Here is a 13815-nt window from a genome sequence, read left to right on the forward strand (position 1 = left end):
GTTATAATTAATTATCCCATTTGAAATTGATTTTTGGTGAGTAACCTAATATTTTTCACTTTAGAATTGATGGATATATTATATATTTTAATCATTTCATCGCAATACATTACGATGAGTCCTAAAGTTATTTTATATTCTTTAAAAATGATTAAATTAATAATTGTTATTTGTTATGAATAATTTAATTGTGGTTGTTCATATTGTTTATCACATATGTTATTATCATATATGATCTTTCCTTAGTTGTGTTTATCTTTTGTAACCTTCTGGTTCTTTTTTGTATTTATAAATATGCTACTACTTTGGAAAATAATACAAACAATTAAGATTCTATGTAAACTCTTATTCTCTTCTTCTCTTCTTTCTCCTTACTTTTTTCCTCTAACTTATATTTTATTTAATATTATCAAAATTTTCATTTACACGGATTTTTCTGTCCTTCATCCATTAATTGCTTAGTTTTTAAAATCTGACCAGACTATTTCAAAATTGGTGAGAATGGGTCCAAAATTTATTTTGAAAAATGGTCCTAAAAATTAGTTTCAACCGGTTATTTTTTTTCTAAAAATATTATTTATATTTTAAATATAATCTAATTTTTTAAATATTTTTAAAATAATATTTAATATTAATTACAAATAGGTATAAATTATTTTATCATATTTTTGTTATAAACATGTAATTTAGTCATTATATTTTTATAGAAAAAATTTAGTCATTTATATTAATTTGTACCTTTTATATCTTGATTTTTATAATTTTATATTATATTAATTTATATTTTTATTTTTATTTGTATAATTAAACTTGTTACCATTAATAGATATTGTTTTATTTTATTATTTAAACCTAAGTATAAGATTATATTTGATTTGGACTTTTATTATTTAAACCTTTTTTATTTATTTTAGTTTTTAGTGCTATAAGATTAAGATATTATTATATTGGTGGCAGTTGGATCGTAACTGGCTTTTGACTGATTTAATTATCGATTTGATTTTTAAAACACGGGTAATTTCAATTTCTTTCAGTCCTTTCTTTTTAATTTTTATATCATTTTCTTCTATTTATATTTTAAATTTCACACTTTTTAATTTATTTTAAACTCTACTGTTTTGTTAAAGTCAAGTTGCTCGCTTTGTTTACTTCTTTATTTGAATTATTATTCATAATTCAAAGAATAAATTTTTATCACTAAAGAATAAATAAGTTTTCAAATGTCAAAACTGTTACCAACCAAACTTTATAACAAAAATTTAATTTTATAAATTTATAATCTCATCATTCAACTTGTTGATATTGAATATTGACGAGACTGAGTTACCCAAAAAATATTGACGAGTCTGCGGCATAAAGTCTGCACTGATTATCTCACCTAACAGTATAAGGCACAAGCAAGTTGAATATGACGAAACATTTGTTGATATAAAATTCACACGCTAAAAAAACAATATTGCTACTTGTAGAATACTACTTAGATTAGATTGTACACATTAAGAAATGATAGCTTGATGGCGACTTCGTGTAAAAAAGTACAAATAGAGACTACAAAACATTTTTAGGTTTGTAAAAAAAAAAAACATCTTAAGTAATTAGTTTTTGTACTGATAATAGTATTGAATAATTCAAAACAATTCATTAATCTTTTTATAATATTAATAAAAGAAGTTTTTTCTTTTATAAAGATTGCATAATAGAAATGAGACCCACCCACTCATATATATTTTAAAGAATACATGTGCGCGCGCATATATTAATAAAATAAATTACAACTTTAATCCCACAGCTTATTATGCATCAATTACTGATTAAGTAATCGCCATTAATATTGTTATGAAATTACAACTTAAATGAAAAGTTTTATTAAGAATCACGTAAGAGATGTATTAAAAATTAAAAGAAAAAAATAATTAATACATTTTAAATGAATTTTTTTCTTTTAATTTCTAACATTGAGAAATGTCATAAACACATTTTTTTAAATATATTTTTTAGCACATTCTTTTATTGATTAAAATTTATTAAAAATTATAAATTTTTTTGAGTCTCATATCTTATTTAATAACTCTCTTTTCTAATTTTATAATTTTTAATTTTAATAAATACTAGTATTCGAAAGTCAAGTTAGGAGAGAGACTGTTTCTATTTTTTGTTTTTACTAATACCCCTAGTACTCTGATTTTTTTTTAATAAGTATCATTTTAAGTTTTGGTTTTACAATGATCTCATTGAAATTTGAATATAGGATCTCATATATATTAATCCAAATTCCATACCACTAGACTGATCCTTATGATTATTTTAAATAATTGTCTTCTTAAATTATTTTACAAACATTAAAAAATTTTAATAAATAAATAAAAAAGTAATAGTTTTATAAAACTAATTTTATTAAATAAATTGATGAAAAAATATAATTAATATTATATTGAAAAGTTGGATATAACACTTATTTTGAATTTTTTTTCTAATGACACTCTCATTGGGATGAAGGTAGTAATATTCAAGAGACACTAGTTATTATTATGATTGGACTTTTAATAAACACTAGTATTCAGAAAAACAAGTTGCAAATTTATATTCAGTCTAAGTCAATTCAATGCGCCACGTGGGACGGATTAATTAATAAGCAGCACACAGAATAGAAATCATTGCAGACACCGTCCCCTGTTGACCAAACCCAACTTATCTCTCTCGCCCTTTCTTTTCTCATCTTTTAGTAAAAGGGTTATCTCCTAGTTTCATTTTTCTCTTGTTTCCACCATTTTTCTAAGGTCCGTTTCTGCCATATATTGCTCCTTTTGTTTTTTTGGTCATCTTTCACTTTATGGGTGTTCCTATTATGTTTTGCTTAATTGATTTGTATTCTTTTTTACTTGTTCTCTAAAATTTGTGATTAGGCTCCTGATTGATTTGGGTCTCTTGTAGTTTGGTTCATGAGGAAACTCAGTTCACATTTTTCTTTTCAATTTTATTTGAGCTGTGCAAAATAGTACAAACCGAACCAATAAGATGTTAACACTTAAGCACACAACAAACCTTGTAGTTTAGAGAAACAGAAGTTGAAAGAAATGGGTTTTATTTGAGAATATATATTATTCTTCAAGTAAAAATTATTGTGGAGATTCTTAATTCAGGTGTTGCAATACAGATAAATAGTTTTCGGTTTATTTTGGAGAATTAATAATTTTCTTTTGAAAACCCTCTTGAAAACTTGCAAAAAAGTGTGATTTTTTTTTTCTTCTAGATGAGATGAACTAAATATGCATCATTAGTTTGTTTTAGTTATATGGCTTTGGGAACTATCACATATTCACATACTCATATTTCATAAATTCTTCAAACGTGTTTTCCTTATGCAAAAATATTTGTTTAACCAGTGAAATTTGTACTACTGAACCTGCAATATGATGCTGATATCTGTGCATTGTAGTTTAGTTTAACAGAAACCATTGTTGATATCATTGGAATATTGACAAAAATGTTGGAGCTATGATATCAGTCATTACTTTTCTGTGTCTCATCTGATGTAGAAATTAAAATACTATGAATGTAGTTTTTCTGCTCTTGCATTGTAGGATCCAAAGTTTTTGCATTATGGTTATGGTGTTCTTCATATCAGCCTTCCAGTTAATTTATTATTCTTCAAGACATTGACACTTTTATATGGTTCATCCAGGTGACCTTGGAACTGGTTTAATTCAAAGACACTTATTCCATTTGACATTAGAGGCCGTGTTCGAATACTTCATCCTCCAGTTATGACTTGTTTCCCATTCTCATTTGGTAAGAAAGTGCGCTTTGTGGCAACACATGATCCAGATATTGATGAAGGTAACATAACAATGTTTGATTAATTTTTAAGAATATGGTTGTTGAATTAAGATACCTATGATATAATGATAAAATACAAGAAAAATCTGCTTACATTGCTTGATTTTGACTGAATATGTTTGTGAACAGTACTCTCAGGCATTCAAAATGTAAGAATCTATACCTACAAAGAACTAAAAGTTGCCTCTGACAATTTCAGTCCGGCCAATAAAATTGGGCAGGGTGGATTTGGTTCAGTTTATAAGGTAACTAAATAACTTTTAAGTATTTCTTTCTGGCATCATCGTATCAATTGGCTTGATCATTATCTTTTTCTTCCTTTCCTTATCAGTGAAACCTTAACAATATTATGGTGGATGATCAGGGACTGCTAAAAGATGGGAAAGTAGCTGCCATAAAAGTACTTTCAGCAGAATCAAGTCAAGGGGTAAAGGAATTTATGACAGAGATTAATGTAATCTCAGAAATAGAGCATGAAAATTTGGTTAAGCTATATGGTTGTTGTGTGGAAGGGAATCAGCGAATCTTGGTCTACAATTATGTTGAGAACAATAGCCTTGCACAAACCCTTCTAGGTAAATGCATTATAATTTTGTGAGTTAATTTTTCTGGGAAAATTTGAGAAGACATCTATTGTATCATTTAGAAAATATGGAGTTGTTATATTAATTTAATTTCCTTACCGTTATTCTTTTTGAATAAGTTATTTTCTCTTCACTTGCAGGTTCAGGTCACAGTAATATCATTTTTGATTGGAAAACACGATCTAGGATTTGCATTGGGATTGCACGTGGACTTGCTTATCTTCATGAAGAAGTAATACCACATATTGTTCACAGAGATATAAAAGCAAGCAATATTCTCCTTGACCAAAACCTTACACCCAAGATTTCTGATTTTGGTCTTGCAAAGCTTATTCCATCATACATGACTCATGTCAGCACACGTGTGGCAGGAACAATGTAAGTATTTTAATTTACAGTCTGTAAATAAATTGGAAGCTTTTATTTTACTTTTCCTTTTAAACAAGTGGGGTAGCCTTCCCAAAAGTAACAGTGATCACTACAATATCCCAGTTCTAAACTACTAATCTCTATGTTTTGCATGGAACTCAATGCTACTGTAATATGTTAAGTGGTCAGAATTATATATCATAATATGAAAAATTCATCATCAACCACAATCGATGTCATCGACAGTGCGTGATAGAGATCAGGGATTCTATTATTGAAATATACAAAAATTGGTTAACAAAATTGCTGAAGCAATTCTCTTCCTTGCAGAAGATGAGTCTTCTTCTCAGAACTAACCTAAGCAAATACTATGTCCCCTTTTTAACATTCTGCAGACCCTTACGTTCTCTCTACAACTAACAACCTAGATAATGATAAGAGGACAGCTCATTGTATTCCAGTTGCCTCTCTGACTTGTGTGAATTATGCTGGGCCTTGCAAATTTTGTTTGAACTGGTTTGCCTCCACCTTGTGTCTGGTGGGAAGCAGTACTAAAAGAATAATAATGATGCTAAACTGCCTTGTTTGTTAACGGAAACATGAAGATTTTCTTCAGGATGTTATTGTATATTATATTATTTTCAGTCTATTCATTCATCACTTTCACTTCTTACACGAGAAGATGGAAAGCTTCTCTTTTGCTGTTTATGTTATTAACTTCCATTTTTTACCTATCATTCATATCTGGAATTTAATGTTGCATGTTTTATTTCAGAGGTTATTTGGCACCAGAGTATGCAATAAGGGGGCAGCTGACACGTAAAGCAGATATTTACAGCTTTGGTGTCCTTCTCGTGGAGATAGTTAGTGGAAGATGCCACACAAATTCACGATTACCAATAGGAGAGCAATATCTTTTGGAAATGGTATGTCTTTGCTATGCTCCTAGTTGTATTGCCGCACCTTTCTCTGTTGGGGGAAAATAAATTAGTTTCTTTTGCTCATCTCCCTGCTAATGAGCAAAAAACTTTAACCTTCTATTAAGTTACTTTCACTGCAAAGATTGTGACCACATAACCTTGCATTTCCTTTTCTTTCTGCTTGCCTTCTGCTGTAAAAATATTTAACCATACAACAGTATATAATTATATTGTGCCTTCCTTTAACAAACCTAGTTTTGGTGCATTTTAAATTTTAGTTACTTCTCACCAGTCAAATTAAAATATTATATTTGGTTTCCCACATATATACGATTGATTCTATGAACAGAAAATTGTGCTTTAAAGTTTAAACAACAGAATGATTGCAAGCGTTGATCAATAAATTTGAAGCCACTTCTGAATTATGAATTATATCATTGGAAATCTCAAAATTATGCTTCTTTTTTTCTTTTGTTATAAAATTTTACCGGTCTATTATTGTTTGCTTCTTTCTACTTTAGTTTTCCATTCAATTGTCTGTTTATTGTGCTCTTTAAAATTTGATTCATGAAGTTATTGTATCCACTGAGTTATATCTGATCAGAAACCTCAACATGAAGTTTCCTTACTTGATTAAGTTGTAGTTTGAGTTTGGTTCTCTATTTGCACGCATTCTGATGCATGCAAACGGAGAAGCATGTGACTTTGTACTTCAGGGCAAATGTCCTTTGATACTGCAATAATGGAAAAAGAAACATGCAGATAAAACCTACTGATCTATTCTTACTCTTTTTTATTACACCATTTCTACTGAAGTTTTTCTCTCAATTATCTGCTTGTTTTACACTTTTAATACTTGAATAATTTCTCTCTAGATTCATGTTTAGTGGAAGTTAGTTTATATTTCTTTTATTAGCAGTTGTAGCATTCAATTTTCGATTTTCTATATTATTTTGTTAGGCACTCCTGTTGAAAGGAAAAATAACTCATTTTACTTTCATTATGAACCATGGAACTTAGAAAACACTTGAGCATTTCATTGCACAACAGTACTCATTATGAGAGTTTTGGACCAGCTCTTGTTTAATCTTCTTCTGTCCTTTCAGACATGGGAACTTTATCAGAAAAGAGAATTGGTAGGGCTTGTAGACATATCACTAGATGGCCATTTCGATGCCGAGGAGGCATGTAAGTTTCTGAAAATTGGACTTCTTTGCACTCAGGACACGTCGAAGCTCCGGCCGACCATGTCATCTGTGGTCAAGATGCTCACAAGAGAAATGGATATTGATGAAAGTAAGATAACAAAGCCAGGCTTGATTCCAGATTTTAACGACCTTAAAATCAAAGAAAAAGGCAGTGATATTGATACCAAGGCTTCGTCATCTTTCTATAATGCATCCTCTGCCTCAGACAGCCAGAGCAATACCATGTCATATGCTGCAAGCACAACTACAACCTTCACTGCGAAATATGATCAAAGTTTGTAATCATTAGTTGTCAATGGTTTTCTTTGATTTGAAATTATTTTATTTCATTTTTATGAGGTCTCCCTTGCCCAATGTAAATTTGCTACGGTTCCATAGATTTGTCATTTGCGTGTTAATATTTTTTTTAAAACTTTCGTACGATGTCCCGTGACTAGGAAGTTTTGCCGAATTTACACTGTCTTGTAAATATGAACCGTGGTTATAATCAAATGCTGAATCTGAATATCACTCTCATTTACAAGCCATTCATGCGAGTATATGTTACTACTCTTACATGGACTTTTATATGAAAACAAGGTTAGAGGCATCTAAATTTTATATATATACTAGGTAGTAACGGATAAATTTGAAGGGGAGAATTTTATTATCGTATTAAAAATTATTTTAACAATTTTATTAATTTTTTATATTTATGAAAAATAAAAATCAATTCAAATATCCATAATATAGAACTTATTTATTAATAAAAAATAATAAGAGTTATAAAAAATAAAAAATAATATAATATATTTGAATGTGCCCGGATCCTGAGCCTTCCAAGGTTAAAGCAATATTGGGTAAACCTCCACCTTCTATTCCATCTTACATGCGCGGATCCTCTAATAATGAAGTTGTGAATTCCCTGTTGGCCATCCGCGGTGCTATTCACAGTTCACTTAAATGTCGGTTGACTAAGGCCCAGGATGCCATGAAGTACTATGCTGACAAGAAACACAGAAGAAACCTTTGAGGTAGGACAACAGGTCTATGTCAGACTTCAACCTTACCGACAACTTTCAGTTAATGCCAATTCTCAGCATAAACTTGCTAAACGCTACTTTAGACAATTCGTCATTCTTGAACACATAGGTAATGTCGCATACCGTCTTCAGTTGCCAGCAAGCTCAAAAATTCACCCAGTTTTTCACTACTCCTTGTTGCGACCTCACCACAGTCCTCTTAAGCAACAACGCTCCCCTCTTCCTCGTGATGCTCATGAGAACCACCCTTTTATGGAACCACTTTCCATCCTTTCTTTGTGCCTGGACTCCTCTACTAACCCCCCGACCCAGCTCGTCTTGGTCCAATGGATAGGATTTGCTCCTAAAGATTCAACATGGGAGAAATGGGACAACATTGGTGCTTTGTATCATCTTGAGGACAAGGTGATATTCCCAGGAGGGGGTGATGATAGTAAAAGCCCAGTACCTGCAAACCATGAAGGAAGGCCCAAGAGAAGCACAACACGTCCTGCCCACTTGAAGGATTATGTGTAAAGGCTTTTACTATCAGGATCCCTAGAGAGTTTCCTACGATCCGCTCCAATTGACAAGCCCAGGTAGATCATGGGAAGCTTACCAACCTTACAGTTCACAACAAATGCTGCCTCCATTAACCAATCCTCTTGAATATTGATTCCTACCAATAGTCTCTTTTGAAAATACACCTTAAGACCTGAGAACACCTCAAACAATTGAAAGGTTGCCTTGATAGCCGAAATATTTGACCAGGACTTCTCTCCAAGAATGAATAGAGTGTCATCTACAAATTGTAGATGAGATATTAGTTGTTTATGGCCCATCATATGTATGCCTACAAATTTCTTGTTTAAAAACCATCTTCTTAAACATGTTGCTCAAACATTCAAAGCCCACAGCCACAAAAGAATTCATTAGTGTTTAGTGGGGCTCCCGTTTAACAGCATAGAAACAAGAGCAGATGAAAGGCTATTGGGTGATGCTAGGTGCACCCAACATTATTGCTAGGTGCACCCAACATTTAATATGTAAGGTAAAAAATACCCCTGGCCTAATTTTAAAACATTTTCATGCACCTAGCCTCTATTTCTCACACATTCCATATTGAAGCTCAGCCCCTCAATTTGCGTTGATATTCTTCTTCCTTGCCTATGCGTCTCCGTGTTTGTTGGCCTTTGGAGCTTCTTCTCCTCCGTCTTGTGTCAGCATTGACGATGTGCATTGGGCTGCTCCACCGTCGACCGTCGAGGTAAGCTTCTTCTCCCCGTGGTTGTCGTTTCCGTTTATGCTTTTGTCCTGCATACGAATGTAGCTGATACACATTAGAGGTAGAAAATAGGTTTATGCATACAAATGAAGTAAGAAATAGGTATGTGCATACGGATGTAGATGATCCGTAATGGATTTGAGGATCTAGATGATCCGTAAGACGCATACGGATGAAGTTGATACGTATGAGGCTTACGAATGAAGTTGATCCGTATGACCCTTTTTTAATTAAAAAAAATGTAAAATAGGTCTTTCATTTTTGAAAAATGATTTTTATTAGGGTTTAGGGTTAGTGTTGAGGGTTTAGGGTGAAGTAGAATATGAATGAATAATGAAATAAATTTCAAATTATGTTATAATTCTTTGAAGAAGTTGATATTGCTTTGAAATTTCTTTATGCTCAAAAGTTTGGTTTGTATTGTATAATGTTTGAATTGATTGAACATGTTGATATTGGTTTGAAATTTGGTTAGTTTGTATTACTTTTGACTTCAGTGGATACGATGGTGTTGTTGCATGTTTGAATAAGCGAATACCTTAAGCCAAATGACTTTAAAGAAATGGTCAGATTTATTTTGTGGTTGACTTTTATAGAAGTTCTCTTATTTAACCTGCCCAAAAGCTAAAACTCATTAGTTGATTTTAGCTGATAGGAGAAACTCAATCTTTTTACCTTTTTAATTACTTATCCTATTAGTAGTTATGGAGAATTTCATTGAGATACCTAAACTAAATGTGTACCAGATACATTAGATAAGTATTTAGCCTATTAATTATATTGTGATGAATTTGTGTGGTTTAGTAATGGAATGAAGATCTGACCAAAATGTTAGTAGTCATGTGTTATTCGTAGTTATACATTTTGTATATGTTTAGGGTTTAGGGTTAGTGTTGAGGGTTTAGGTATTAGGGGTCAATGATTAGGGTTTAGGGTCATGTAGTCATATGTTTATATGACTAGTAAATGTTGAATTTGACAAAAAAAATACATGTGCGTCCACATTTGCAGATCATGGTTAGAACCAGAGGGTTAGGTCGTGCCTTAGGTAGGGTTATAGGCAGAGCTCTGGGAGAGATGATCATCATGATTCAGATGATGTTCCCCAGTTGCGAAGGCCTACAACATCTGCACGTAGGCAACAGGAAGCTGCCCCTATTGCTGAGGATGAGCCTGTGGTAGCTAAAGATGTACATGCACATGGTGCAGAAGCTGGTCATGATGCTGAAGGATTTCTAGGTGGGCCGTGTGACCCATTGGTGCTGACGGAGTATGGTGACCATGTTGCAGTCAACGTATGGAATGGAGAGGTATTTAAAATTTTTAAGTAAAGTTATTTTTTAAGTATTTCTTATTATTTAAATTTGTCATAATTTAAATTATTATGTTTATAGATTGTCTGTTCATTTATACTTCAATTCAGGAACGTCCTAAATTGAAGTTATCCTCCCATGGGAGGAAGGTTCAATAATTTGGGAGGCCTACTCCCGAAATTGAAAAGCTAGCTCCTGCCACAGAATTAAGTCCTTTGATCGCATGTTTAGTAGACACTGGCGATCGGGGACTTATATCTGCTTTCGTGGAGAGGTGACATAAGGAAACTAGCAGTTTACATCTTCCTGTTGGGGAGGTAACCATCACCCTGGATGATGTGGCATCTCTGCTTCATCTTCCAATTATTGGTGCCTTCCATACCTTCAAGCCTCTACACGTCAACGAAGCCGTGTTGATGTTAGTGGAGTTACTTAAAGTCTCCGGAGAGGAAGCTAGAGCTGAGACAACACAGTGTCATGAGGCATACATATGCCTATCTTGGCTATGAGATGTTTATCAGAGGAGATGTCAGGCCGAACATTGCACTACTGTAGCAGGTGCCTATCTTCTGCATCTGTTAGGTTGCACTCTTTTTGCTAACACGAGTGCAACCCATGTTCATGTTGTTTTCTTAGACGCTCTCCGTGACTTGAGTCAGAGTGGAAGCTATGCATGGGGAGATGCCGCCCTAGTGCATATGTATGATCATTTGAATGATGCTTCTAAGATCGGCGACCAACAGTTTGCTGGCTACATCACTCTATTACAGGTAATTAATATGTTTTTAATAAGTTAATTACGACTATGTTTTAAATATGTTTTTAAAATGTTCATTTGAGATTTGTATTATTTTGATGTAATCTTTGTAGTGTTGGATATATGAACACTTTCCCTCAGTTGCGGAGTCTTTGACTGATTCGGACTATGATGACATTTCACAACATGCATATTGGTGGATTGATACGAAGGCTTCTTTGAAGTCCTTATCTGCATCGACGTACAGGCAACGTCTAGATGGATGCAAGATTCCTGATGTTTGCTGGATGCCTTATGGTGAGCATCAAGGAGTTTGGGAGTTTGATTTGATTTCATGCTTCTCCGGTCATCTACGATGGGGGCCCGTTGTCATGAGACATTGACCAAAGAGGGTCATGCGACAATTTGGATACGTGCAGAGTATTCCTGCAGAGGCTACAAGTTCCAGGTTGTCATTTGAAGAAATTGACGACAGGTGGATGCACTACTTAGACCATCTTGCACCAGCGGGGAAGATTTGTTTTGTGTCAGGACAGTGTGCATTCGATTACATAGACTGATTCTTCCTCATTTCTCATCCGTTCATGACACCGGCACCTGCAGATCTGTCGCGACATCCGCCTGTGATGCAGGATGACACATATGTGTAGCCACATATCCCTGAGGTCCCAGTGGAACCAACAGCAGCACCAGCACATGCCCCTTCTGATATGGAGCAGCCTAGACATGCAGTGGTAAGTAATACTATTTGGGTTGTTGTATCAAATGTCATTTAGTTCAGTTATCATAATACTATTTTGGTTGTTTTCTATTTCATAGGATGCTTGCCAAGCGATCGCTGAAAGGTTGGAGCGTCTAATCAACCTAAGGATAATCACGGTAGACACAGAAATACACGAGGTCATGGAAGACTGCATCAGGATTGCTAGAGGTGTCACACTAGATGACAATGTGTATGTGAGGTCGCGACGAAGGCGGCACACGGATCAACCATAGTTTCTTTACACATTTTATATTTTCATATTTGGATGATCTTTATAATTTTCTTGTATTTGAAAACATTTTGCTTTTAAGTGAACATTTTTTAAATTTTAACATATTTTGGTTTATAATTTTAATTTTATGTTAATTCATCTAAATATTAGGGTTAACATTAAAAACTTATTTTTAAATTACGTAACCGTTAATGACGTCACAAGCTATTATTTTTGTATAGGTAGTATCTATTTGATTCTAATTACTAATTAGTTCTTTGGTCTGATGACAATGCCTTGGATGACAAGCCCTATCTTCCACATTAGAAACATAGAAAGATAGTTAAGTTACTTAAAATAAGATTGATCTTGACCTGAAATTAAAATATAAAATTAGATTTAACCTATGTGCCTTAAGTAATAATTAATTATAAAATAAGTAAAAATTAATTAAAGAAAGATAGAAAGATAGAAAACTTGGTCACCATGCCACTACATTAAAGAAACATACAAAGATAGATAACTTACTTAAAATAAGATTGATGGGAACTATGTCAGGTACATATTTAAATTTAATTTGTGCGTCAAAAAAGTAAGTCAAAATTATACTACAAAGATAGAAAACTCTAATGTGAGATTAAAATTCATAACGATCAGCCATTAGAAGCTACATGTCTAGTATTCACTTATGTCAACATCGTCTCTTTTGAACATCATGAAGCTTCTGTACTGCTGCATTCTACTAATATATGGAGTTGGTCACTGCTTTGCCTCAGGATGACAACTCCTAGACTATAACAATGCTAGAGGCGGTAAATGACAACGGTCTTTTAAATAAACCTATTGTACATGCAGAAACAATATTAAGTCAAATGTACACAAGTGATTGCATAAATTTAAAAATAACACTATCTATCTTTAATTTACCCTAACACAATGATTGTCATAGACGTGACCGATACAAATTATGCAATGCACAGAAGAATCTGTTGGTAATTGACTTCTAAGAGGAAAGAACGTCATGCTTTGTTGTCGGGACAACGATACAAGGATTACATTATACCTTGATGCAATGATATATCCCATCTCGGTTATATCCATCTACTTATCCACAGTAACTTGAATGAAACAAATATACATATCAATTATTTTTAAAGTTAATTCTTAAAAGGCAAAACATAAATTACATACCTTGGATAACCCATCAACAAGTCGGGACCTCCTTAATTCCTCGAATTTGTCTGTGCCATCGAAGAGCTTGATATAGTCATTTGAGAATTTGACAAGTTCTTTAAGCAAATGGTTGCGCACCAAGGACCAAGAATCTTCACCCATACCTAATAAAGCAACAATCGACCAATATCCACAGTTACCATCAGCTTTGACATCCACAATATTGTCAATGAAATTATGTATAAATGGCTGAAATTGATCCAACATCGGCATGATCCTTCTTGGATTGGGCTGGTCAGAAGATGATGGACTACGCTTCACTGAAGAATTTTTATTTCACACAGAATGTAAAACATCTACGTACTCCAAGTAAGACAGATCACGCTTTGTTGAT

The 13815-nt window shown here is 33.1% G+C and overlaps 1 protein-coding gene across 2 annotated transcripts; it reads left to right on the forward strand.

The window, feature by feature from the left end:
• The first annotated feature begins 2643 nt into the window (after nt 1-2643).
• Nucleotides 2644-7445, forward strand: LOC114422630 (cold-responsive protein kinase 1-like). 2 transcript variants are annotated; one of them, XM_028389088.1, is made up of 7 exons: nt 2644-2777; nt 3683-3837; nt 3967-4082; nt 4202-4412; nt 4562-4799; nt 5566-5716; nt 6817-7445. In XM_028389088.1, exons 2-7 carry the CDS (start codon nt 3765-3767, stop codon nt 7198-7200), a joined length of 1173 nt encoding a protein of 390 aa, XP_028244889.1. In that variant the 5' UTR covers nt 2644-2777; nt 3683-3764; the 3' UTR covers nt 7201-7445. The 2 variants fall into 2 exon arrangements, with proteins under 2 accessions (XP_028244889.1, XP_028244890.1); XM_028389089.1 differs by lacking the exons at nt 2644-2777; nt 3683-3837 and having other exon boundaries at nt 4169-4412.
• Nucleotides 7446-13815: the final 6370 nt, after the last annotated feature.

Source organism: Glycine soja, chromosome 8 (assembly GCF_004193775.1).
Source record: "Glycine soja cultivar W05 chromosome 8, ASM419377v2, whole genome shotgun sequence".
Lineage (NCBI taxonomy): Eukaryota > Viridiplantae > Streptophyta > Magnoliopsida > Fabales > Fabaceae > Glycine > Glycine soja.

Coding starts and splice junctions, on each gene's coding strand:
- LOC114422630 (XM_028389088.1), top strand. CDS start 3,765: ATGACTTGTTTCCCATTCTCATTTGGTAAGAAAGTGCGCTTTGTGGCA. Junction 4,083..4,201: donor GATTTGGTTCAGTTTATAAG/GTAACTAAATAA, acceptor GTGGATGATCAG/GGACTGCTAAAAGATGGGAA. Junction 4,800..5,565: donor ACACGTGTGGCAGGAACAAT/GTAAGTATTTTA, acceptor GTTTTATTTCAG/AGGTTATTTGGCACCAGAGT.